We start from the raw sequence: 25,788 nt of genomic DNA on the forward strand, positions 1-25,788 counted from the left end.
CCCCCAAAAAAAATACTCAGTCTGAAAAAGTTCAGTTATCGGTTCTGTTAAAGCACACTGCCTCTGCACTCCAAACCTGGAATCATTGCTCCCTCTACTGGTGAAAAAAGTGCACCATAATAAACTATATGTCCAAAAGCATGCGGACAAGACTGTCCTTTTGTGTATTTGTTCCTCTTTATTCCTGTTAAAGGGAAGTCATAATGCTTATTATAAATTGGTGGAAATAGATTTCTCCTCTTTTTCATCTGTCAGTTTTAAAATTATTTTTGGATGTAGTCTGCTTAGAAAATACATTTCCTCATATCCTTACATCAGTAACAGTAACACACAAACTATTGAATCACCACATCCGTGGTTTCAAGTGTTACAGGGTTTTTTGTTCCCCATGGTCCCCTTTAATTAAAGCACAGTAGTGTCCTTGTGATCTGTCATTATGGTTTGAAATAGAACTGGATTACCTGATGTGTTTTTTTTTTTTTTTAGGACAATCAGTGGGTGGGCATTTTACATTCAGTACCAGTTTGTAGTTCAATATTTGAATGTTGATATGTTGTTATTGTTCCACATATTTTAGTCTCCTGTTTTTCTCAAATATTGTTTAGAGCATTCGTCAAATCTGAAATCAGTGTTTGGATATAGTTTAATTAAAACAAACTGTGGGGACCAAACGATGGGTATCCAAGTATTTTCTATTTATTTTTGGCCTATTTCCCGATCCAGTTCTCTCATCCCACAGCTTGAGATGTCAGATGCCATTTGTCCGTTGAAGAGCTTTTAATCATTTCTGTCTTTCTCCATGTTTATCCTCGGACTCCCTTTTTCCCTGCTCTCATCTCTCTCTTCAGGCCTCTGGATATGGGAGTGGTGATGATGCTTATGAAGACATTGCAGAAAGAGAGGAAGTGAAGAAGGTTGTGGAGGAGAGAGAGTATACCATGGTGTGTATGCACACACTGTCCCTCTGTTCTTCCCGTCTAACTGGTCTGGACTTGGACCAAAGAAAACAGCTCTTATCCTTTTAGGCCTGGTGGAGACTGGAACATGGTGATATGTGCGGCTCCCTGCCACCATCTCTGTGCTCTCTGAAATGAAGAGGAAAATAATATGACAGTGTGGAAAGAAAAGGGCTGAAAAGACAGCTAGGTTATTTTACTTATCTTTGATCACAAGAAAATGCTGGATATGGCATGGTGTTGCTTTCCAAATTTAAAACCAGCTTTTCATTATCAGATTGCTTTTTTCACAGATTCAAAGAAAAGCGATTATCCTGCTGGCTGTGTCTTACCAGCAGTAGGTTCTCAGTCACTCCTGCTTTTCCAGATGGAGGCAGGAGACGGATTCCTGAGCTTTAACAACTGATGTCTGTTTACAATATGTTTTAAAAAGCTAAGGGCTAAGATTTTAGCTTGGCAAACGCCAGCATCACAAAAGAAACAGCTTTAACAAGGGACCTAACCAACTTTGAACAAAACCACCACTACACACCGTAACTGTGGCAAGGTAGAGACCTCACAGACTACAACACTAACATTTGAAAAGGGAACAAATGTGTGGCTCGTTGTGAGGAGAGGGATATGTGGGAGCTGTCATTCCCTGGAAAAATCACAAAAGTCAGAGTTTACGCCTCTTCATTCATAAATTAGTGGAGAGAACAGAACACAAAAGGTTCCTCTGTTCCTTTACAGCTCTTTTTTTAATTTAATCTTCAGGAAAACGTCACTCTTACACATTCACACTAAAGAGCTTATCAGCATGATGTCAGTCTCAGTGGTCACAGGAGATTTCAGTGCTGCGCTTAAGAGCACATGAATAGACTGTCACTTCACTGTAGCCCAAATGAAATATTTTTGCTCTGACTTCACTTACACGTCCCGGAGAACCTCACTGACTTTAACTTCTATGTCACTAAGATTTTGAAAGTATGAAATCATGAGGTGTTTTCCAGATGTGTAACAGCTCTTATGCAGCCAGTTCAGAGCTATAAATGTGTATCCCTCAGGTGCATCAGGACAGTCAGAATACGGATTAAATTACTTCTTAGGAAAATAAAAATGTATGTGTTTTTTTTTTTTCGTCAGTCATTTCCATGGCTCATTCATCAAACAGGACAGCCGCTTTTTCTGGGGCATGAGGTCAAGACGCTCTGTCATCACTGCATATCTTGTAAAAATAATGGAGAATTAATGCTGAAGTAATGCAACGCTGTGAAGGTAGCCTGGTGTAATGTGAGGAATGTTTCAGCCTCAGCCTGACACTGTATTTGGATCTGGTCTGAGAGAAAACATTTCCTACCATCTGTGGCAAACACTCACTCTGCTCTTCCTTGTTTTGTTTTTTTCTTTTTGCAGTCTGAGCAACAACAAAAAAAATCCTTTTTATGAATAAAACAGAAAGCCAAAAGCTGGAGTAACTAAATGTATACAACAAGGCTGATCTTATAGTTTTCTGCAGTTTCAAGGTTTTTTCAGATTTTAAAACTGAGCAAGAATCATTCCAGCACATTGTGTTTTACAGCCCCTCCCAGAGCTGCACCCCACTTACAGCACCCCGGTTCAAGCTCCGCCCACTGAGATGTCAATCAGCTATGATGGTGATGATGAAGACATAGAGGAGACTTCTGGACAGGAGGAAGAGATGATCACAGTTAGAGGTATGACTATATTCATTTGAGGTAATCTGTCTCTGTAGGAGTCTTCACTTGCAGATAGATACCTCAATAACACACATGCATGCAAGCCTTTACTACAGCTGTGTGTGCTCATACAGTAATGATGTAGCAGTACATATCCAAGGCTGCACCTCCTGTCTTGTATTTTTCAAATTAGCCAGCAGATGGTGCTGCAACCTTCATTTCCCCATCTCTCTATTTCTGCCCTAAGTGAAGGTGAAGTCAGACTAAACTATACATGCAGTAATAGTTGCATGTGTTTTAATAATCTTTATACAGTACAATCATTCTCATTTTTTAAAATTGAAGTAGTTCATGTCTAATGTGCACACTGTGTTTCTGTGTCGCAGTACAATCGCACCAGATGACCACTCCTGCCTCCATACTGGACACTGTAAGTAGCAATTTCCTCATTTATATTAATCAGGTTTTTTGACAGATGCTTTTAATTAGCTTATTATACTGAGGTATCACTAAGACAATAGTCCTTTTTTTTACCCTAATTAATGTAAGTGTGTTTAAAACTCCAATCTCATATTGTTTGATATATTCCAGGAAATGAATGAAAAAATGATTCAGTCAGTGAATCTACCTAATGATCAGTCCCTCAAGGTGTCTCTGGGGCAGAAAGGGGAGCCAGGGGAGCCAGGTCCCCCAGGGCCCCCTGGCCCTCCAGGACGAACCTCAGGAGAGGGAGAGGGAGAGGGAGGGGAGCCGGGACCACGGGGTCCACAAGGGCCACAGGGAACTACTGGCCCACCTGGAGCACCTGGGAAAGAGGGACAACCTGTGAGTTTTAATTAGCTTATATTCCAAATATTCTCTTTTTAAATGTAGCTTTCTATTTTTTTTCTTTTCAGAGCACTGTCTGATGTTTCTGTTAGTTCTACAGGTCAAGGATAAAATAATGAATGGTTTTCCACTTTGTCTTTTCTCCAGGGAATTAAAGGTGAAGACGGTTTGCCAGTAAGTGAAGCCTTTCCTCTTGTAGATTTATAGGTTCTTTCTTATCGGAGACTTTTTTAGTGTCTGGGGAAAAGTGATTCAGGAATGTACCCATGGTGTGTTACATGACCTGATATTCGATATGGCATTGTCTCCGTGTTATTGAGCACAGCTGTGATTGTCTTTTTCCCAGGGAGCTACTGGGATTCCAGGATTCCCAGGACTTCAGGGCGAGCCTGGTCCTAAGGGAGACAAGGTAGACAGTGCCCCATATTTAATACCATAATACCTGGACTTGAATATGGTTAGAATGTAAATACTTTCATGACCCATGGTGTCTTCCTCAGGGTGATCCTGGTGTTGGATTACCAGGTCCTCCAGGGCCTCCTGGACCTCCTGGTCGACCTAGCAAGTCTTCCATGTTCCTGGTAGGTTGTTGAACTTTTTTTTTTCACTCTCCTTAGCATAACCTGGTGTGCTATAGTCATTAATGACAGTAACAGTTAAATCTGGCCGGTAATATTGGAGATTAAAGAACTTAATTGTATCCTTTATTCTTATTCTAACCTATGTAGATACTCACTTTACTCTGCTGTTGATCTGGTTTGTTGGGTTGCATCTTTTCAGGTGTCACATCGGATGCTCGGTCATCTTTACGGAAGTTTTAATTAAAGAAAGTTACACACCGCAGCTGGTCTTTCATCTGTTTGATAATCAAGTTGTACTAGAGGAGATTAATCCCAAATAATTTAATCCTTTTAGGTTCGACAAACTTGACATATTTAAATGTTCTGTAAACGATCGTCACTGCCACTAGATGTTGCATTAGACCACCGGCATCTCAGACCAAAACAAACGCTTCGTCGGGCTCACCTTTGGCCTCTGTTTGGCCACAGACCGGCTACCAAAACAAAGACCAGAGACACTCAGATTACAGCAACACAGAGGGGGTGGGACTTCACTGGATGTCATTACTCCACTATATCTTCACATAGAAAAAAGTTGTTTGTTGCTGTACTAAAATCTCATTTACAAAACCTTTAATGTTTGCTGCAGTTATGTTGTGCTGCATCTTACATCAGTAATGTGAGAGTGAGAGTATAAAAAATGAATTAGTGAAAGTGAAGTATTCATCATATGAAATGACTGATACCTGCCCTGATGATTAATGTCTTTTAATGGCTTATGCGTTTAGGTTTTTTTAGAAGTATTACATTATGAATCTCTGTGAACAAAATGACTCCTGAATGAAATATGAAGCATATGAAGCAAGGTCATTGATCAGTTCATTAACAGTGACTGGCTCGGGGGCGTCGTGTGGCGTAGTGGTCTAAGCAGGCGCCCCATGTGTAGAGGCTACAGTCCTCGCTGCAGTTGGCCCCGGTTCGAGTCCCGCATCGGACGGCCTTTACTGCATGTCATTCCCCCTCTCTCTGCCTCCCCATTTCCTGTCTCTCTCCACTATCCTGTCCAATAAAGGCACAAAAGCCCAAAAAATATACTTTAAAAAAAAAAAAACAGTGACTGGCTTGTTGACTAATGCACTGGTCATATGGCTTGTATTCATCAGGAGGGGTCAGGATTTGAAGACTTTGACAGTGATGCAGAAATTATCAGGGTGAGTGACTTTCTGTCTTGTTCCAGTTCATTTTGACCTCGATGTTGACCTGCTGCACTGTTTGCTCTTCTTTCTGATTATTATACAGATACTAAGAAAAAGAATGTGTGTGATGTTGTTGAAATTTGCTCTCGAGGTACATGGAACGCACTTTGTAACACTTTTCCACTTTATGTGACTAAGGCATATTGTCTTGTTTCATCAGGGGCCTCCAGGGCCTCCTGGCCCCCCAGGGCCCCCAGGAACCCCATCTGAGGGCATGTTTCCTGGACCACCTGGGGCCCCTGGAAAAGATGGAAAGGATGGAGAGATGGGTGAACCTGGACTCCCCGTAGGTTCAACATTCTTTCCTCTCATTTCTCATCAGAGTAAAATCTAAGTAATCACATATCACACACAGTATTTATTTTCTGGAACAAGATGGCAGTGATTTGTACAGAAAGCTTTCTTTCAGCAGCATTTAAAGTTAATCTTTAACATCAAACTTGACTAACTGAGGCCTTCCTGGTCTTCAGAACACTTGCACTGCTGACCTAGCTTCTGTTTTCAGGTGATTGAGGAGTGGTTTAGTGGCTTTGGTTCTGGGCTTGGTTCTGGTTCAGGGTCTGGTCAGGTATTAACATTTAGTCCCATCAAATCTATGGGACTGGAAAGACAGTATTTCCCCCAACTTCACAACATAGTCTCAGCTGTAGCATCTGTTGGGGGAAATGTGTCTTTTGTCTTTACAATGTTAGAGGCTTTTACTAACAGTGTGAATGGACTACTCACAGGTTTGCAATATTTACTGCTAACATTCACATTTGTTAAAAAATATGAATGGTAGCAACAATTACACAACATGTGCTAATTAAGTAATAAATGTACATATTGTTTCCTTCCTAAATTCAGAAACATAACTGTCTTGTCACTCTTGCAGGGAGTGGATGGAAAAGATGGGGATGCAGGGCCTGCTGGGGAGAAGGGAGAAAAGGTGAGGCCAACAATCATCACAGTATATTTTAACTATGGACAAAGAAATAAAAGCTACAAAACTGTAACTCTGAAGTTCTGTTGTTACTGTACAACTTCAAAATCTCTTGAGTTATTGCCTCTTATGTGAATGTACAGAACCCCAGCCTTCATCTGGCTCCTGCTCGTGTGATTTCCACCACCGCTGTGTTTTGTATCATCTGATTTCCCTTGAGCAGAGCTCTCAGTGCTCTGTTAGCAAAAACAATTACACACAAACTAAATAACCACCCAACACAAACAGCCAAGCTGTTAATGAGGTGACCCTGCGGACTAATAAAGCTAAGGCCCTCGAGTGTAAACAAGTCTGTGTTCAGTAGCTTTTTGTGAAACTGTGTTCGCTCTCATGTCATTGCTGTAGTTAATGTTATTTGATTATATTTTATTTGTTAACAGGGAGAGCCTGGTGTTAGTGGGCAACCAGGACCAAAGGTATGATCTGCACAGAACCACCATTACTGACATTAGCAGTTGTAATTATACTGGTCTTTTACACTAGCATTCTACCCAGTGTTGTATTTACACAGTACATTACAGTTTCGTTGTACAGTATACAATATTACAGTTCTTAAGATGATTTAATCTAAATTTTGAATTTGTCATCCGTCTCTCAGGGAGATGCGGGCCCTCCAGGTTTTCCAGGCATTCCAGGGTCAGAGGGCCCAGAAGGGCAGCCCGGTCCCAGGGGTCCACCTGGCCCCCCAGGACCCCCTGGAAAAAGCTTCACCTTGGACTTTGAGGTACAGTCTATTTCACTACTTCATGACTGGGATGCTTATAATTCAACTGAGAATAGTATGACTGGAATCATAAGGAGACAACAAAGCTTGTTAAAGCTTGTTGGTTGTTTCTGCTTGGTATCTGTAGACAGAGCGTGACCTGTGCTGTTATATCTGCACAACATCCCACCTCATATCTACATGGAATCAACACAGAATCAGAGCTTTTATTTCTTATATTACCAGACTAGTTTGAGTTTGTTGCACATAAAAATGTTCAGTTATTAATTGTGTCCCTGCTTCAGTGTGTCATATGCATCAAAATCACCTGGTGATTTTTTTGGAAATGGTGACAACCTTTTACTCCCAATTTGAACATTATAAATGTTCTTTTTTCTTTTTGTAGGACTTGGAAGGATCTGCGATGCAGAGCGGTTTTGGAGCTACACTCTCCAAAGGCCCACAGGTACAACTGCAATGAGTGTGTTACCATGAGAACATTCTGCACATATTATTTTTATTTATTTATTTATTTTTCCTGATGTCAATCATATCATTGTCAGCCAGTCTTGTTGTAATATATTCAACTATACTACTGTTTTCCACAGGGTCCTCCAGGACTTCCTGGAGTTCCAGGACCCAAGGTAAAGTGTTTGAATATGTGTGTGCACTCACTAGTTACTTAAAGCTGGTCCTCACAGTGGTATAACTTTCTGTCAGGGTTAAGATTTGGTTTAAGAGTTAAGAATGACGTGAGTTGGGAACACTGAGAATGGGAATCAACACATTTGTTGACTGACTTCCCTTCAGTGATACAATTCAGGTAAGAGACAGTTATGAATTTATTTAAACTTGATTTTCTTTTTTTTTTCTTTTTTTTTTTTTTTGCCTCTCGCAGGGTAAAGATGGTTCAGATGGCTCTCTGGGAGCGCCAGGGCAAAAGGTGAGTCTGCTGTTGGGTCAGCTGTCCTTCTGTTATACTCTTTGAGATGGATCCCAGCACGAATCAGACAAACGTCTTTAAAGTCTGTTTCCTTCAGGTCAAAATAAACAGCTGATAAGTGAAAGGCCACATGGCCTCATAGGATGTCAGCTTCTTGCATCAAGGTTTTCCAGAAAACAGAGAGAGCCTGGTCAGACCCTGCCAGGTTGTGGTTCCTGTCTCCTGATGTTATCTCCTTCAGACATTAAGCATCACAATACATTTCAGTGAATCTTGTAATGATGCATTGACTTTACCTGTGATTGGAGAGAAATATCCACACGAGGAAGGCTGAAAGTCCCTTTTTCATTTTTATTTAGTAAATGTGAAAGCTGTAAATGCATTTTACCCAGAGGAAAATGGAACAACACATTATATTGTATATTTTATGTACATGGATGGATGTATAGAGTGTGATGGAGGTTTCTTCCTGGTTTCTGCAGGGGGATCGAGGTGCTCCTGGAGCACCAGGGCTTCAAGGACAGGATGGGCTAAAAGGGGCAGAGGTCAGAAAATGGATCGACTGATATACACATCAACGGATTAATGCTTTTTATTAAAATGAGCTTTTACAAATAGTTCAGCTGCACACAACTGGATCCCTAATAAAATCTGTCAAATGTCTGGTCATTTATATCATATCAGACGTTACACACAAATTTGAATACCTGGATTAATGTAACATTCTCAACTACAGAAACAAGGGGACATGTATTGTAGAGGGGGTTAAAGTTCATACATGTGGAAAGCACAACAATAATGACAGAAAATGACTATGTTTAACTCTGATAGTTTATGTCTTATCCTGTGTCATCTACAGGGACTGAAGGGAGACAAAGGTGATCCAGGACAAAAGGTAAAACAATGAGTGGCAAGACTTCATGTGCACATCCAGATCATTCTGCGTTGCTTTTTACTGAAATGCTGAACTGTGCTTTTCAGGGCGAGATGGGACGGGACGGACTCAGTATTCCTGGCCCTCCAGGATCACCTGGACCACCAGGACCCATTATCAACCTCCAGGATGTAAGTAGCACCTGACCACAGACATTCAGGGCTTACATAGACTTGAAAGGACATGGCAGTGTTGGCAGGACTGCTAGCACTCTGTACTGTCTTATTGAGGGATGAGAACATGGTACAAGGACTTTCAGCTTCATGTTTTCATCACACAACAGTGACATTGACAAAACTCTCCTCCTGTCTCCTCTTTAGCTTCTACTTAATGATACAGATGGTACCTTCAACTTCTCAGGGATTTTTGAAGCTCAGGGATCTGCTGTGAGTATCAGGCAACAAAACATCTGTTGTAGATCAAATGATCTTGATTGTTTATATTCATAGAGCGTAACATCCCTGTATTCCTGTTAATACATTCAGCTGTCAGGTTTCCTGTTCCAATGAGAAGTAAAGTACATGTAACAAATGAGTACACAAGCATGGATTTGACAACATGTTGAGACAGAGTCAAACATTTAGATATTGCGTTATCTTGTTTAAATTTACTGAATGTTTACAGGGACCACAGGGTCCGAAGGGTGACATTGGGTTGCCAGGTATTCAAGGACCTCCAGGATTGAAAGTAAGTGGGATGTGCATGCAAATGTGTGATATCTTAGCAAACTGAATAAGTGAAACCAAACATGAATTGTGCGCCTATATGATATAAATTCATATTTCTATACATACAAATAGTTTTACTCTGTCTACATATGTGTATGTTTGTTTACTTGTGTGTATACACGCAGGGTGAAAAGGGCGAGCCAGGATATGTCATTGCAGCAGATGGATCGATGCTCTCAGGCCTGGCTGGTCCAGTAGGGCCCAGAGGAGACAAGGTTATCTCATGTCACAGTTTTCACTTTACAGATCCAGATCAATTTTTCTTGTTTTCTTCTTTTGTGTGCGCTTACTATGATTATTAAATGTACACATGTTCTTCAGAATTTCAGTATCAGTATAAACAGCCACCAAACATCTTGAAAACCTTTTCAGCAGAACCGTACATGACAGTGTAAATGTGTTTTTGTTTGTAGGGAGAAAGTGGTGTACCTGGAGCCCCTGGGATTCCAGTAAGTATTGACAACGAGCAACAAAAGCAAATTCAAACTAAGTTTAATTTTTTCAGGTTTTTTCAGGTTTAATTTTTTCATCGATCATTTAAGAAATGCAATCAATCACTTTGTTTTGTTTCTAACAGGGACCTATAGGACCAACAGGACCAAAAGGCGAATTTGGTTTTCCTGGAAGACCTGTAAGCACCATGAACTCACCAAACATTACCAATCATACAGACATTAGCACTTCTTTATCTTAATTGTTGATTATTTGATTGAGATATTCAGGTTTAAAAAAAACACTTATTTTCTATGTTCCTTTCACATAACAAGTGTTTGTCTTCTGCTGTGAAAAATACATCAAATTAAATCACACATTTACACAGTCTCATTTCCCAAATTTACCTGTATATAAGTCATTGAAGTTAAATATTCCCATATAGTTGTTGTAACTTGGATGCTTTTGGATAATGTCTCTGTATGTGTGTAGGGTCGTCCAGGCCTGATGGGACCAAAAGGAGAGAGAGGGGACTCTGTTGGGCAGCCGGTGAGTCTCACACTGGGGTGGAATTAGGAGCATGTGAACAGACTGTAGTTTGTCTAATACAAAAGATACTGGTTGGGAATCTGCAAATGAACCATGTACAATTTGCTGTGACTTATTTGCGCCTGTTTGTTGTTATTACTTCTACTACAGTATGAAGTTTTATAGCACCTACTTTTCCCCTTTTAGTCTCTGTGTACTTCAAATTGTCTTAAAGCTCACCTTGTTCTATTGTCCATTTTTTTTTGTGTTCTTCTCAGGGACCTCCTGGGCCTCCTGGACCACCGGGCCGCCCAGGAATATTCAACTGCCCCAAAGGAGTAAGCACATACAAGCACACATTTTCATTAACACATGGTTTGAACTCAATTCTTTTCAGTTATCACCTGTTTTTATGTTTTAAATGCTTACTGCCCTCTCTCCTCTCCTGGTTTCTGAAGACTGTGTTCCCCATCCCTCCCAGACCCCACTGCAAAATGGCTGTAAGTTCCTATGTATATAACCATATTGATATTATAGCATGCGTTAATAAAATCTGTTATCACAGCCTGTGTTGCTGAACTTTATGGTTTTACTCATTTCTTTTTATGAAATTCCACTGATTTGTAATCACAAATTAATTCACTGTCTTTGTCTATGATCCTCCTCACTTGTCAATAATCGAAATAATATATTTATTATATAAATATTGGCCTGCAGCAGTGTATCAGATATAGTGTGATGTATAATTAACTTTCTCCTACACCAGCTGTATGAAAGTTATTGTTCAGGTGGATCAGTTATCTACAGGCCTTTGGAGACTGTGTGTCCTCATTAACCCTCAATTTCCTGCATAATTTCTCATTTTAATTTATGTTTCAAATTCCCAACTACTGTTTTTGTGTTATTCCCATTCAGGCTCCTATACACCAACACTTTCAACTCTCTGTTTCTTTTGCACATCTCCCCTCTTTTTCTTATGTGTACAGATAAAGTGCATGTTTCTCTACGTAACATTTTCTCACTCAGCACTACTCAGGGACACCATATTCCTGCATGCTGCATGTCAAGTCTGGCATGGTCAGAGCTAAGTGCCAAAAACACAATAAGGTATCCACAGACAATCTGCGCTGGTCATTTGCATGTTTATTATAGTATTAACACTACAGAAGTAATGTGACTCTTTTTTTCCTGACAAATTCCTATGATTGTGATTATTAAATTCACTTGTTACTGACTGCTGTTAATGTTTGTGCTCCATTACTTCAGCTCAATCCCAATGGAACCATTGCAGTTGGTAAGTTGGATCGTTAACTATGAATTATGAAGCCTAATATCTGTTTTATCCACTCCCATCAAAATATTTCTGATGTTACAGAATATTTAGGATGTTGGTTACCAAAAAGTTACTTAAAAAATACTTTCAACAAGCATATTTTTTACAATGCAGTTTAGCAACTGATTTACGGCTTTTTGTCTCCAAGGTAACTGTCAGACGGGTCTAAAAGGAGAGAAGGGAGAGAGAGGCGTTTCTGGGATACCAGCCCCACAGAGTGAGTCAGGACTTTTTCATTTTGTTGCTTAAATCAAATCAAAGGATAACAGTGCTCCCAATGAAAAATATCTGATTAAACAAAACCATTAAATGGCTTTGGATATCTCCAAAGAGGAAATTAATATTTAATAAAGAAGAAATCCAAAAAGAGCTCAAAGAAGTGTGTTCTGAAGAAGGGCACTTTGTTTTGTATTTTCTCTGTATTTTCCCAGTGTTTGCTGGTATATTTAATTAAATCTACCTGCTGTGATGAAACTAGTTTTAGAATATCCTTAATGTTTCTACTCCTTCCCCTGTTTTCTTTTTTATAGATCCGTTTCTTCCCAGAGGAGGCTGGGTAAGTTTCAAAACAAAGGTCTTTGTTTTATTTCGGGAACATACTGGTTTAATGTGCCAGACTCAAGTGTGTGTGTATGTTATCACAGGGGGAAAGAGGTGACCAGGGTATCAAAGGGCAGAAGGGAGATAAGGGGGAGGCCGGTATGCCAGGGCTACCAGGTGTCCCCGGGAGACAAGGACTGGTGGTGAGTCAAGAGTCAAAGTCAAAAGTTCCATGGGTTGACAACTGTATCGTCTAAGGCGGTCAGTAACTTCTTCCTGACATGTTTCAGGGACCAAAAGGAGAGTCGGTGCTCGGTCCTCCAGGCCGCCCTGGGGTGCCAGGTTCACCAGGTATCCCAGGCTATGGGAGACCGGGTCCTGTCGGTCCTCCTGGGCCACCAGGGCCTCCAGGACCCCCTGGGTCACCCTCAAGATATGGCTCAGGTACAACTCATCAGTCATACATATGTTTTAAGATTACAGCAAAGTTTAATACTGTATACCATTCTTATATCTGATGAGATCAAACTGCCAGTTGTATGAAAGTTTGCTGACATTTTTGTAATGGCAGCTGTGACCATCACTGGCCCCCCTGGACCTCCTGGACCACCTGGACCTCCTGGATCTTCGGGGAACGCAGCATCTGTAAGTTAATTAGTTTCTTCTGGCCTCAGTATGTATACAAAAATAGTTAGTGTTACACCAGCATGCCAACTGTTGATGATTACCTTCAGAACTAGAACTTTTAATAGTTAACCACGCCACCAGCCTCCTTCAGCAAATGTAACTGGACCTCTGTGTATTTGTTTGTCAGCTGAAAACATTTTCGACCCGGGAGAGTATGATGCAACAAACTGTCAGGGACGCAGAGGGAACTCTGGCGTACATCACAGCAACAGGAAGTCTTTTCCTCAAGGTTTCCCAGGGATGGAAAGAGATACAGGTAAAGACTTGAACAAGTGTTGTATATTTAGGTTAATCCCATATTAAATCACCCTGATATGCAATGCTAAATATGATTTTAAACCAAATGTGTCCATGACACATTTATACCATGACCAGTTGTGTAACCTTTTCAGCTGAAAAATGAAGCTGCAGCATTCAGTATGTAGGAACGTCCCCTGGAGGTGCCCCCTTTTTTAAAAGTGACCTGCATGTAGGTCAAGGCTGAAGTGATGCAGCAAATAGAACGGTGTAACAGCAATAACAGCAGGCGTAGTTGTTTTTTTTATTCCTTACTTGGAAGTTGTCATGGTCAGCGAAGCATTGAGTGAGTTTGATGATTTGTCTTTGAAACCTGTCAAAATCCAGAACTCATTTCAAAATTCACTGGACAGTGGAAAACATGTCTTTTTGGGAAAAAAATGATTTATATGTGATTTTTCTGACTGTGAATCAGTGCTCCAAACATTTTGGAAATATTTTGAGAAGCCAAACTTTCTCTGTATTCAAGAAGATGATCAATGATTCATCAGCCAGTAATTAATGCATAATTTATTTTAGTATCAAAATATCGTGTTTTATACATAATGTAACAGACTGGTTGTTGTTGTTATTTTTGAAGATGAACTCAAATAACATGGAATCTGTTGTACCGTCTTGATGTTTGTTTTCTCCTCACAGCTCGGCAGTATGATCTACCTCTCCAATAATATCATACCACAGGATGAGGTAGTTGCTGATGGCATTTTAATCATTGAAAAAAAATGTTTTTGTGGAATATTGTATGTGCCCAATTCATCTATTTAACATCTCTTTTCAACTCTTCATTTAGCCTCGAGTCGCTTATCAGATAAGAGGAGACACGATGGAAAGAATAAGTTCAGTTAAAGAGAGGGTGAGTTTAAATGTCATATTATTTTAAAGACATACATACCAAGTGTGCACACACTTTTTCATAGTTATGGTAGATTTTTTTGACAATGTACAGTAAGTCGGTCATTATTTAAGGTTACACTTAAACAGGATTCTTCCAGCCTCCTGGCGTCAATGACTCCTGCACATCCCCAGACTAACACTGAAGCGATGGCTTCCTCTCCCTCCAGCTCAACTTGGTGGCCTTGAACCAGCCCCACTCAGGGGACATGATGGGACTTGATGTGGCTGACCGGATGTGTTATGAGCAGGCCAATGCGATGGGTTTGGCTCCGAACTACAGAGCCTTCATTTCATCCCACAGGCAAGACCTGGTCCATGTGGTCTACCCTGGTTTCCGTGAAAATCTGCCAGTTACGAACCTCAGGGTGAGTCTGCCCCCCTGCTGTGTGTTGATGTTAAAACTTTTATCAGGCATGTGCCCTCCACATACAGAGGGTTTCTGGTTGTATCTAACCCGTTACATGTCTTCCTTCAGGGAGACATTATGTTCAGGAACTGGCGAGCAATTTTCAACGGCGATGGAGGTCCAATCAATTCCAGGATGCCCATCTACTCCTTTGATGGCCGGGATGTGTTAGCTGACCCCTTCTGGTCAGTAAACTTGGTTGTCTGCCTACGTCTTTGTTTGTTCTCTTGTGTGTGTCACGTTAATATCTTCTGTTCTCTGTCTGTCAGGCCTCAGAAGAGCATCTGGCACGGCTCCAGCAGCAGGGGTGTCCGAGTGGTGGACAAACACTGCGAGACGTGGCGAGCGGACCACATGTCCGTCATGGGCCAGTCATCCAGTCTGACCTCAGGTCTGCTCCTGGGCCAGCAGACGCGAAGCTGTTCCAACGAGTACATCGTCCTTTGCATCGAGACCCATAAAAACCCTTAAGCCCCTCCCACATCCCATACCACTCCACCAAAGACCCCACCCCAGCCACCGTAAATGTTAAACACTCGGGGAAAAGATTTGTCGTTTTCAGCACAACATTGGTGCTATGTGTAGAATTTTGTGGGTTTCAAAGCAGAGGACCACATTTAACACCCCAAGAGGATGTCAATGCATATTTTTCACCTTCTCTTTTTTCTTTCTGAGGGGTGGAAAGTTTAAGAGGCAGTAACAAACTCTTGACAACAGCAAAGATGTATTCTGGGAAGGTAAGCTAACGTGACATTGGTGCTACGCTGTGGACATGAATTAACTTTGTGGATTTCTTGCAAAGCAAATTTTGCACCCTAAAGGAAATGTCTTTGTGCCGTAAAGCAATATGATAGATTTCCCATTAACTCCAGCATTGTGGCACATAATGTACAATACAAAAATTATGTAAAACACAAAACAGCCAGTCTTCTTATCAATGATCACATTAATTCATGGCAATAATACAATTCTCTTAAAGTGAATGTATTAATGTTAAAATGATACACGCAGCACCTTTAACCTCTTATTAAAATAAAAAAAAGTTGCAACAAGATTAGTTTGTCACTTTACAAGAATCAAGCAAAGTAACACAAATGGCTTCACATAGTCACCGGGGTGTGTTGAGGATAAGACGTCTCTTTTACGTTTGTCTTTTCGTCCTCCAAAAGACTGAAAGTAAAGACTGAGGACATACGTGGCTGCAGGAATCTGCACCTCTCCTGAAACATGGCAGTTCTTACAAATGATAGATTTCCAAAGACTTTTGCGATAGAAGCATAAAAAGGCTACTTTCATTGTTTTGTTTACAGGTTGTCATGGACGTTTTTTTTTAAATAACTTTTTATGAATTTCAGGAGAAGTTTACTCAATATGTCAAAGGCCAGAACTTTCCACAACTTGCATAGTCTCGTCCACCAACAGGACGACCAGACAACCAGTGTTGCCACCAAAGTAATTTTTGATGCACTGTACTTTGTTTTTTAAATATTTCTCAGTTCAACATTTTCGTCTTTGAATGTTGTTTGTGTTGTAGCTTTTCATACACCTTGGTGTTCTCACTCCTTAGCAGCTTTTTCTCTTAATAGGCTATTTAATTTAAATTCCATGATTTATTTATACCGTCACAGCACATAACATGAAATCAAATTTAAGAATGTAATTTATCGTTCGTTGTTTGTAAAATGACTGTTTCTTCTCACTTTTTTGCCTTTCTTTTTGTACAGTTTTTTTTTTTTTTGTAAGCTTGATAGATTTCTGAACAATGAGGATAAGTCAAAACCAAATTCCACCTAGTGTAGGCATACCAATTGAAACAAGCAAAAATATTTTCATGTTGGAAAAAAAAAAAACCCCAATAATCCATTAGGAAATTTCATGGGCAAAAGTGAGAGCACATGTTTTTGTATAAATATTGATGCATTGTTGAATAAAGGTTTTTCTTTTCATAACCTGTTCTTGTTTCATTCTCAATGTAGTGCAGAAAATAAATAACCATAAGTAACAGTCAAATTTTCAATGAACAGAGAAGGGGCTATTTTATTTCTTTTGCGCCCTTCATTCTTTCTATTTTCATTGGTAATATTAAAGACTAGGAAATTCCAAAGTATTTCATGTTGTGGCAGGTAAGATCATTGAACTAATTACAAATATTTAGATATTTGAGCAGCAAAAAAGAGGATAATTCACTAAGTTAAAAGCTTTGAAAAAATGGAAACAGTGTAAGTGAAGGGGTTGAATGTTTGACATCCTCTTCCTCATCAATGTTCTTGAATGTGTTGGGAGTTCCCGCTTTAAGACGCCTGTTTTTCATGTCAAATATAAACACTGAATATAAAATTTGTCTATAACTCACAGAAATATGGTATTGGCAAGCGCACATTTCAAGCATGTTATTTATTTTGAGCACTGTACTATTTTCACTTTCTACTTTCAAAGGAATAACTAAATAAAATTACATACCTTAGTTTTAGGAAACTGGATATTTCAGCATTTATTTACATCTGTCAATTGTCATACGTTTCTTAACTTTGTTTAATTTTTTCCATGTTTTTAGGTTTGTAGAAAATCGTAAACACATTTTAGCTTCCGATTTCGGGTGTAGACTTCATAATAAGAGTAGGTTAAACAGGAATCCTAATGTCCAACTTTTAATTTTTCACAATCCTAAATTGTTTCCATGTCTTTAAAATTCAGCTTTTTAATATTCCGTGTAGACATAATAAATATGAATTTTCTTTTCATTTTAGGGAAGGGCAATAATTCTGTAAATTTCCCAGTTTGATGGAGATGAGAGCTTAGGAAAATAGGAAAATAATTAGACCTATCATCACGACAGAAAATGTTATACATATTGAGTCTGTATAATGCAAGTCCTATCATACGTTCATTTATGAAAAATAAAAATGATAAATGAGGTCAGTTTGAGGTCATCCGTGATGCTTTTATTCTGAAGGACGTAGACCGGAAGTGTTTACAACATGTAACCGGCGGCCAAATGGCGACACCATGGACTATTTAAAAAGAGCGACACACGGAAGTGCTACTGTAATTTTTGCACTGAGAAACATGATTTTTGTGTTGCTTTTCGTTTCCCTTCTGTGTCTGCCGTTTAATTCTTCAACCAAGAAAAATGACAGACCCATAATTGGTGAGTTTATGTTTACATTATGTTATTTAGGCTAACCTAAAGTTAAGCTAACCTAAACCACCAACCAACCAAACCACGTATTATAGATTGTTTTAACTTGTAAAGTAATTGCATTATAACATTAGTGTGAAGTCACTTAATTACACGTGTTAAACTGTCTGTGTTTTTCTTTTGAAAGGTGTCCTGGCTCAAGAAGTTTATTCACCAGAACCCAATAAAACTTCTTACATTGCTGCTTCTTATGTCAAGTACCTGGAGTCAGCGGGAGCGAGGGTTGTCCCTATCATGTGAGTCTCTGTTACAATTATCTAACAAGTCTAATAACTGTCATTCCCACAGTAGATAAGGGCTTTGCTAACAGCTGTGTTGTGTGTGAACTGCAACCTTTAACCTCTCCTTTTTCATGTGTATAGGATTAACAAGACACTGGAGGAGTACAAGACACTGTTCAACTCCATTAATGGGTAAATGTCGTGGAATATATTTAGCTAATTTAGCAGTCGGAGCCTATGTGCTTTGTGTAAATTCATTACAAAATGAATAATGAGATATATGTTTGTTTCAAAAGTAAACAACTTAATGTAAGGTGGTGGGCAAAATGATAAATTTTTTTTGAGTTTATTTTAGTGAACAATTTAAGGCCAGTCTTGTAACGCAAATGTCCCATTTTGTTTTTGTTTGGTATATGTCATCAGGACTTTCACTTTTGCAACACTGAATGAGTCTGCATTGTTTATGACCAATGCACCAGCTGTAACTAGCCCTGTTTGTGACTATGTCAGCCACTCATATTAATTAGCAATTAGCAGCATGCAAGAACACTGGTATGACAAACCTAAATTTTGCAGGTAAGCTTTTAAGGCAATATGAACACGTGGCTACTTCCAGAGATACAAATACGTTGTATAGTCAGCATTATTGAATATTTGGTGCATCGATTCCAAATACAATCATGTCAAATGGAAAGAGGTGAACTCATCAAACATCTGGCAACCCGCTGACCCCATAACACATCACCCTGAGTTACACCTCTGGGTGCTGCAAGCATATTACATTATAAAGTTTGATATTATTTTGTTTACCCCCTGCATATATTAATTAAAAAAATGTTGGTTTCTAACATTTCAATTCCTGTGTGTGTGTGTTTTATCAACAGGATCCTTTACCCGGGCGGCAGTGCCAGCATTACCTCATCTGGTTATCAAAGGGCTGCAAAGATCTTTTATGATCTTGCTATTGAGGTAAATGTGTTTTTAAAAATTTATAACAAAGTTGTAATGTGTTGATGTTGGATTACTTTGCATATTGTATATGGTCTTTCAGGCAAATGATAGAGGCGACTATTTTCCTGTGTGGGGCACCTGTCTTGGATATGAGCAGCTGACCTATTTGACAAGTGGAAAGAATGTACTGTCACGTACCAATACGCTTGATGTGTCATTGCCTCTTGACTTCACTAATGGTATGGATTTGTCTCATCAGATATACTTATGATAACTTATCAATAAGAGAATTCCTAATGTTCAATCAGCAGTGTATGGATGGATACAGTTACCTTTAGCTCTGAAGATCTAGGTTCACGTCTCAACTGTAAACATAAACTCATATCTTTTAATTTTTTTTTCATCTATTTAACTTTATTTATCTAAACATAATGATTAGAGTGACAAAAGTGGTGAGGTGGATAAAGTTTGTCAAGTTTGTTAAGTTTAAATGCTAACATAGTCAAAATTTCTGCACTAAATACTTACATTTTACCTTTTTATTAATTTAAAAAAAAATAGGAGACCGTTTGACTAGTGTCAGGGGTGTAGTGTCAGAGGGCTGTCACAGTTTACAGGACAAAAGTGGACCTTCTTTACGTGAGTTGCTTTAAACGTCTTATGAAAATGTGTAAATCGTTATAATGTTATGATCCATCTGTAGAGACCCAAGACAGCCGGATGTTTAAACTCTTTCCAGCTGAACTCATGACAGATCTGGCTTCTGAGCCGCTGACGGCAAACTCTCACAAGTGGAGTGTGTCATTGTTGGTAGGTCATTCATTGCTGTTATGATTAGAAAAGGGTTCAATCACCAACATTATAAACAGCATTTAGTAATGGGTGCAGTGCAAAAGCCACAGAATGTCAACTGCGAATGTACAATAGAGAAATGTGAATTTTTTTCTCCCTCAAACATGTCAAAAATAGTATTCTGACAATAAAGAAAGTATAAAAGGACAAAACAGGATGTAGTGTAATTGGGTGCATTGTAACTAACCTCTGTGTCTTTCAGACTCACAACACAAACGAGGAACTGAAGAAGTTTTACAAAATTCTCTCCACAAATATGGATGGAAACATAGAGTTTGTGTCAACAGTGGAAGGTAGTTATAATGCAGCATCACTTCATCACAAGTTTAGAGGCAAAATGAAGTATACTGAAGGGAGCTTAAATGTGTAAATTAAATTTCCTCTTTGTTTACCTCTCGGCAGCTTATGATTACCCAATTTATGGGACACAATGGCATCCAGAAAAAAATGCATTTGAATGGACGAGGCCTTATGTTTCACACTCTCCATCAGCAGTCAAGACCACCTTCTACATGGCTTCATTTTTTGTCAATGAAGGTATGAACAGCACAGCATTATTTTCTGTTCTTTAACTAGAATAGTCAGTAGCTGTGTGATGGAGCCTTTGTGATGTGTAAATGTGGCATTGTTTTCTCTCCCTGCAGCCAGGAAGAACTTTCACAGCTTTGAATCCGCAGAGGGGGAGAGCGAAGCGCTGATATACAACTACAATCCTGTTTACACTGGGCAGCAGAGTGTCTTCGAGCAAAAATATTTTTTCTGATGTCTGTTTGCAGAGTGCTTTCCATATTCAGCCGCTGATTGGCTGTCTCTATCGTGTCACTTGTGAATGTTTACAGGTAATTTCTACTTGTTTGGTTTTGCATTTGCTGCTCTCTATGTTTGTTGAATCTGCAACAAAACAAGCTGAAAACTAGAAAAAGGATAGTTTTATACATGCAATATAAATCCTGATGCAGTACAGGATAAAGTTTGTGTTGAATTTCTTAAAGCCAATACATTTTGATGCTGATAATGATTTTTCAAAGCTGCACAAATCAGTGTATTTATAGCAGCATTACTCTTTGTTATGTGAAAGGGGTTGCTCATAGTGATGAACCCATGGAGAATTATCACTCAGCCTCGTGGTTCTCCTCACCTCTACGGACCATTTAATCATTTTCCACTCCCTGTTTTGGTTTTCAGGCCCGCAAACTCTATTCTCATTAACCCTGCTTTCAGTCACAGAAGGCAGCTGTTTTTAGCAAAAATGTTCTTACAAAAACTACCCAAAACCAAATGGTGAACAGTTTGCGACTTTCTGGTGAACATGGTTACCAGCTAAAGAGCCAGAATATCTCTCCGGATTTATGGGAAACCAAAACATAGCTGAAAAGAGTTAATGCTTGATCAATGCTTGTTTCAAAAGGTGGACAGAAATGTGGCTCTATCCTAATGATTGCTCTGTGTCTGTAAGAATAAGCTTTTTTTTTGCTAACAGCTTTATACTTTATACAGTGATAATGTGTAAATATTCAGCTTGCAGGGTGTTCTGCTGCCCCCAAGTGGCCAAATAAATAAATAAAAAAAATGAACTGATGAGACAGATGAGTCAGAAACATTGAAGGCTGATAAAATATCTATTTTTTATTCTAACATTTACCTTCATGCCACAATCTGCCATTAATCTCCTTCTATGCTTTGGATAACAAAGTTGAGCGTCTCGAAAAAGTCCTCAACCACTGGCAAGAAAGTTTGATGTTGCCATTGGCATTTATAAAGTCCACTTTCAACTCGATTCAAGGACAGCAACAGGAGAACAGAAATGAATAGTCAAATGTAACTTCCAAAATGCTTTATGCACAAATAACACTCAGGTAATATTGTTTCTTTTTTCTTTTTTAGAATAAAATGATATTTGAATAACATTTACACATCAAGCTGACGAGACTGGGTTCTCAATCACAATACTACTGGAAATGTAATTTATGCAATCCAGTAAGGAACATTCAAGATGTCAAAATTACCATGTGGAACTGATCAGGGATAGTGCTGCAAATAACCTCTTAACATGCACTGAAACATAACACAAATGGCCATCCAAATAAAAAATTGAAAAATGGAAAACTAAATTTGTGCCTCAGGAATTTATCATTTTGGATTACGTATTTGCATGACTGACTCTGAAGCTAACACCATGTTTTCCCTTATATACAAATGCATAATTTCTCAGTGTATAACACTACTCCTAATGACTTCCTGCCTTTAACCTTGTACAATGTATTCACTGATTTAAGCCAAGAGTAAGACAGCACTTCCAAAAACAAACACCTCAGCTTCTGCACTGGTTATACATTTTCTTCCCCTACCATTCTTAAACATCTTAAAGCAATGACGCATGCAGAGTCTGTACATTTTAGCTAGGTGTCATTGGGCCTATTTCCAGTGAATGGTAATTTTCTGTGAAACTTCAAAATCCCTTTACAGTTTCTGAAAGAAGTGCTAGCTGTTGGTGCTAGCTCTTTTAACTGACTGGGAAATATGCTTATTCACTTTCTTGTCTTGTCATTTGATGAAAATATTGATACCATCTGTCAAATATTAAATTACTGCCCATTAGCTTAGCTTAGCGTAAAGACTGGAAGTGTCGTAGATAAAACTTTATAGATAAGTGAATTAATAATACAGATGAGATTTCTTTCAGTCATGCATTAGTATTCATTGTGTTGCATTTTTACAGTTTAATTTTTCCTTTGCCTGTGCCTGTTAAATGATTTTAGTACTATGTGATTAGAATTTGAATATTGTAGATCTGCAATGCAGAGTGGTGTCTGCGTTGATTGTGATCGATTGTGCGGTGATGGACTAGTAATGCCTCAGGATCCCGGTAGAGGGGAACCGTCGTTCAAAATAGATGAATGAACACGATAACTGCGTGTCGCTTCAGTCCTCATTATTTCCCTGTTTAAGGTAAAAACAAACATACTGTACACATATCACTGTAAATTTGACAAAACCTTTTCCTGGTAACTGTTGTCTACTGTTTTCCATTGTTTGATAAATTTTGTACTTCGTCGAAGTGCAAGCTGAGCTAGCGTTAGCTACTGCTACTGCCTAACTGTTGTGGCGCTATTTACATGTCCACTGAGAGACTTTTGGTTGTATTGTGTATAAAGTCATTCACGATAGGTGAGTGAACATGAAAGCTGCCCGTCACTTAATTCTTCGCCTTTTCCCTGTGAAAGGGCACAACGGAGGAAGGTGAAAAACAGTTAGCTTAGTTTTGTCGGCAAGTAAGAAAATCTGTCTAGACGCACCTCTGGCAAGTACAGGAAGTTAATGCTACAGGCTAAAAGATAGTCAAGGTAATGACCCCTGTTAAACCAGAAGTTGAAGTTTTTTACACTTCTTTTGGTTTTTGTACGGATTAAACAGGTTATAACATTCTAATAGTTAGCATCAGAGGAGCAAGTTCGAATAGTTCGCTACCTTTGGACAGAGCTTAGCTAGCTGTGTCTCAGCCGTTATACTAAGCTAATTGGCTGGTGGCTGTAACCTAATATTTATTGGACAGATCTGAGTGGTATCAATTTCGAATAAGAATATTTCCCAAAAATATCAAACTATTCCTATAAAATTAGACTTGTTGTAGTTTATAACTGCAGTCCCACAGCAGGATGTTTATAGTGAAAGTAAGGCACAGTGACCAAATCAAGTTAATGCTTCAACATTGGTAAAAACCAGAGCATCACAATAAAACTGTCTAAAATGAACATTAATAAAAACCCATGGCGTTTTTTTTTTTTTTTTTTTTTTTTAAACCTCCAAACATTTTACCAGTTGGAGAATTCTGTCAGCATCACTAAAATACATAAGATGAGGCTACGTTTTGAAACCAACATGAGGGCAAACATGATACCAAAAGAAAATATATCAGTAATAGCTGAGTGAACATTTGTGTGCTATTTTACATACTGTAAGAACAAGAGACACAACCACAGTCCAACATGGAAAGTTCTTCACAACTTTAAAAATAGTAACATTTCCTGTATCCACACAATTCCAGACACCCCTTAGAAACACTGCCAACCAGTGTTTTTCATCAGGCGTCTGATTTTTCATCGATATACAAGCCCACGAGTTATGTGCTATAAGGTGTTCCTTCTCCTTGCAGATTGAAAAGTCTGTGTGAGAGCTGATGCTTTCTCTCCACTGCTTCTGAGGAGCTGGTCCATCCTGCTGTGAAGGAGACTGCTTCCTGTTAGATCAATCAGTTTATACCAAAACATCATGTCAGGTCATCAGTCTTTGTTGGCTCTCTGGCTCTCTCCCTTTTGGATTTGAACTTAGGGCAGGAGATGAGGATGGGAGGATGGATGTTAGGAGTTGATCCGTCGTCTGCTGGAAGGGCAGTTTCAGGTTCAGCATGCTGACACGGGTGGGGTGGGTGGTCCAAACGCAAACCAAAACAAATGGAAAGAGCAGATGAGAGTTGCATATTGTGGACTATTGGACACCAGTGTTGTGGTAGATGACTACATGGGTGGGGGAGGATTTGGGGGGCACAGGAGGAGCCCTAAAAGGCCAAGCTAACCCTCGTCTTCGCTCTCTTCTTCCAGAGCCTCCTCAAACACTCTCTCTGGTAGCCTGAAGCATTCCTCAAAGAAATTCACCAGGGACTGACTGAGGTGCTGCCGTGTGGCTTCGCTGTGAATGAAGTGGCCTTCATCTGGGTAGATCTGAGACACAAAGAATAAGGTGAGAACACACACACACACACAGTTAGATTTCTTCAATAGGGCAGAGAGTTCGAGAAATCCATGTCATGCTGCACATATCTATCATTTTTTTCTTTTATTAGAGGAGAGAAAGGGGGTGAATGATATGGCCAGCTGTGCCAACCAGCAGAAATGCGATTCAAAGTTGACACCTCAACCCCCAGGCCAAAAGAGCCTTTACTTGCATGACATAGGTTTTTTTCAGTAACATTATGATTATTGCAAAATGTGCCTGAAGAAACTGGATGCAAACTGTTTTTCATTCCAGAAAACTATTATTTCTCTGGTTAGAGGGGGCAAAAAACAAATTCTAGAGTTCTGAGACCTAATTTATTTTTTGTGGTTTAGTATGTTTGGATTAATGGAGAATCCATTAATGTGTAGAATTGAGAGCAAACCAGTTTGCAGACTAAAGAAGAAGTAAAATAAATAAATATGTATATTATGAGAAGCCGACCATACTTGCACACAAATATCTAAATATTCAGTATGTCTGTATCCGGAAGGCACCACACTTTAACCGGAAGTTGCTACCACAGCTAACCGCTGTTGCGATGATGACTAGGCGTATTCGTTAAGGTGCAAACATGAAGAATGCTCATGTAATTTTCATTAGCTTCCAGGTCTGTCTTTTAAACCAATAGAGACCCAATAGTCCAATAGAAACTTTGTTATAAATTTTTCCAAAGTTTATTCCCAGTTGAACTAGGAGCTGCTGGGTTGCATGATGGATGATCTTGACGGTCTAAACAACCCACTTAGCTCTCTTTCCATGTTGGGGTGAACAGCACTTGATAATTGACTGGTGTTTTCTACAGCGATGGTGCTGATCATAGATGGCGTTGGAAGCAGAGTCTGAAGCAAAGAAACTGCTTCAGCCTGCTCTCCGTTGTTGGCCACCATTATGCATCTTGCCTCTACCTGTTTCTGCGCCACCTTGTGGTAGCATCATCCAGTTAGTGTGGTGCCCTGTGTATGCATGTATGTACATGTGAAGTATTCAGTTTTGGCCTAAGCGGCTTCTCATAGTGTGTATAAATATATATATGTGTGTGGGTGAAAAAAAATGAATAAAACGTTTTAATGCCAAGTAGCACATTTAATCTTGGAAAACATCAGGCA

At 39.3% G+C, this 25,788-nt stretch overlaps 3 protein-coding genes across 8 annotated transcripts in view; 2 read left to right on the plus strand and 1 right to left on the minus strand.

The window, feature by feature from the left end:
* LOC111645754 (collagen alpha-1(XV) chain-like) overlaps positions 1 to 16,635 on the plus strand; it is a 54,064-nt gene extending 37,429 nt beyond the window's left edge. The window contains exons 7-46 of one of the 5 annotated variants that reach the window (XM_087170679.1): positions 849 to 941; positions 2,518 to 2,653; positions 3,022 to 3,065; positions 3,227 to 3,460; positions 3,611 to 3,637; positions 3,810 to 3,872; positions 3,964 to 4,044; positions 5,187 to 5,234; positions 5,440 to 5,565; positions 5,785 to 5,847; positions 6,154 to 6,207; positions 6,642 to 6,677; positions 6,860 to 6,985; positions 7,371 to 7,430; positions 7,573 to 7,608; positions 7,863 to 7,907; positions 8,390 to 8,452; positions 8,767 to 8,802; positions 8,889 to 8,972; positions 9,162 to 9,227; positions 9,466 to 9,528; positions 9,695 to 9,784; positions 9,983 to 10,018; positions 10,147 to 10,200; positions 10,494 to 10,550; positions 10,808 to 10,867; positions 10,988 to 11,029; positions 11,556 to 11,636; positions 11,796 to 11,823; positions 12,011 to 12,079; positions 12,393 to 12,418; positions 12,507 to 12,605; positions 12,693 to 12,846; positions 12,974 to 13,047; positions 13,217 to 13,345; positions 14,026 to 14,073; positions 14,177 to 14,239; positions 14,448 to 14,645; positions 14,756 to 14,871; positions 14,956 to 16,635. In XM_087170679.1, coding sequence (XP_087026805.1) covers positions 849 to 941; positions 2,518 to 2,653; positions 3,022 to 3,065; positions 3,227 to 3,460; positions 3,611 to 3,637; positions 3,810 to 3,872; positions 3,964 to 4,044; positions 5,187 to 5,234; positions 5,440 to 5,565; positions 5,785 to 5,847; positions 6,154 to 6,207; positions 6,642 to 6,677; positions 6,860 to 6,985; positions 7,371 to 7,430; positions 7,573 to 7,608; positions 7,863 to 7,907; positions 8,390 to 8,452; positions 8,767 to 8,802; positions 8,889 to 8,972; positions 9,162 to 9,227; positions 9,466 to 9,528; positions 9,695 to 9,784; positions 9,983 to 10,018; positions 10,147 to 10,200; positions 10,494 to 10,550; positions 10,808 to 10,867; positions 10,988 to 11,029; positions 11,556 to 11,636; positions 11,796 to 11,823; positions 12,011 to 12,079; positions 12,393 to 12,418; positions 12,507 to 12,605; positions 12,693 to 12,846; positions 12,974 to 13,047; positions 13,217 to 13,345; positions 14,026 to 14,073; positions 14,177 to 14,239; positions 14,448 to 14,645; positions 14,756 to 14,871; positions 14,956 to 15,157 — 3,210 coding nt within the window. In that variant the 3' untranslated portion in view covers positions 15,158 to 16,635. The remainder of the gene's footprint in view (positions 1 to 848; positions 942 to 2,517; positions 2,654 to 3,021; positions 3,066 to 3,226; positions 3,461 to 3,610; positions 3,638 to 3,809; positions 3,873 to 3,963; positions 4,045 to 5,186; positions 5,235 to 5,439; positions 5,566 to 5,784; positions 5,848 to 6,153; positions 6,208 to 6,641; positions 6,678 to 6,859; positions 6,986 to 7,370; positions 7,431 to 7,572; positions 7,609 to 7,862; positions 7,908 to 8,389; positions 8,453 to 8,766; positions 8,803 to 8,888; positions 8,973 to 9,161; positions 9,228 to 9,465; positions 9,529 to 9,694; positions 9,785 to 9,982; positions 10,019 to 10,146; positions 10,201 to 10,493; positions 10,551 to 10,807; positions 10,868 to 10,987; positions 11,030 to 11,555; positions 11,637 to 11,795; positions 11,824 to 12,010; positions 12,080 to 12,392; positions 12,419 to 12,506; positions 12,606 to 12,692; positions 12,847 to 12,973; positions 13,048 to 13,216; positions 13,346 to 14,025; positions 14,074 to 14,176; positions 14,240 to 14,447; positions 14,646 to 14,755; positions 14,872 to 14,955) is intronic. The other 4 variants (XM_087170677.1, XM_087170678.1, XM_023395053.2 and 1 more) reach the window with 4 other exon arrangements.
* Positions 16,636 to 17,661: 1,026 nt separating this feature from the next.
* Positions 17,662 to 22,020, plus strand: ggh (gamma-glutamyl hydrolase (conjugase, folylpolygammaglutamyl hydrolase)). The gene is made up of 9 exons (XM_023395079.2): positions 17,662 to 17,834; positions 18,013 to 18,121; positions 18,248 to 18,298; positions 18,991 to 19,075; positions 19,158 to 19,296; positions 19,761 to 19,867; positions 20,112 to 20,202; positions 20,312 to 20,446; positions 20,554 to 22,020. The coding sequence occupies exons 1-9, from the start codon at positions 17,693 to 17,695 to the stop codon at positions 20,670 to 20,672; spliced, it is 978 nt and encodes a 325-aa protein (XP_023250847.1). The 5' UTR covers positions 17,662 to 17,692; the 3' UTR covers positions 20,673 to 22,020.
* Positions 21,516 to 25,788, minus strand: part of dpp6a (dipeptidyl-peptidase 6a) — a 204,070-nt gene continuing 199,797 nt past the window's right edge. For both annotated transcript variants that reach the window (XM_087170689.1, XM_023395064.2), the window contains one exon: positions 21,516 to 24,627. In XM_087170689.1, the coding sequence (XP_087026815.1) occupies positions 24,478 to 24,627 (150 nt within the window). In that variant the 3' untranslated portion in view covers positions 21,516 to 24,477. The remainder of the gene's footprint in view (positions 24,628 to 25,788) is intronic.

Source organism: Seriola lalandi, unplaced genomic scaffold (genome assembly GCF_002814215.2).
Source record: "Seriola lalandi dorsalis isolate HSWRI2012SDOR001 ecotype SW California unplaced genomic scaffold, Sedor1 jcf7180002054956, whole genome shotgun sequence".
In the NCBI taxonomy this organism is placed as follows: domain Eukaryota; kingdom Metazoa; phylum Chordata; class Actinopteri; order Carangiformes; family Carangidae; genus Seriola; species Seriola lalandi.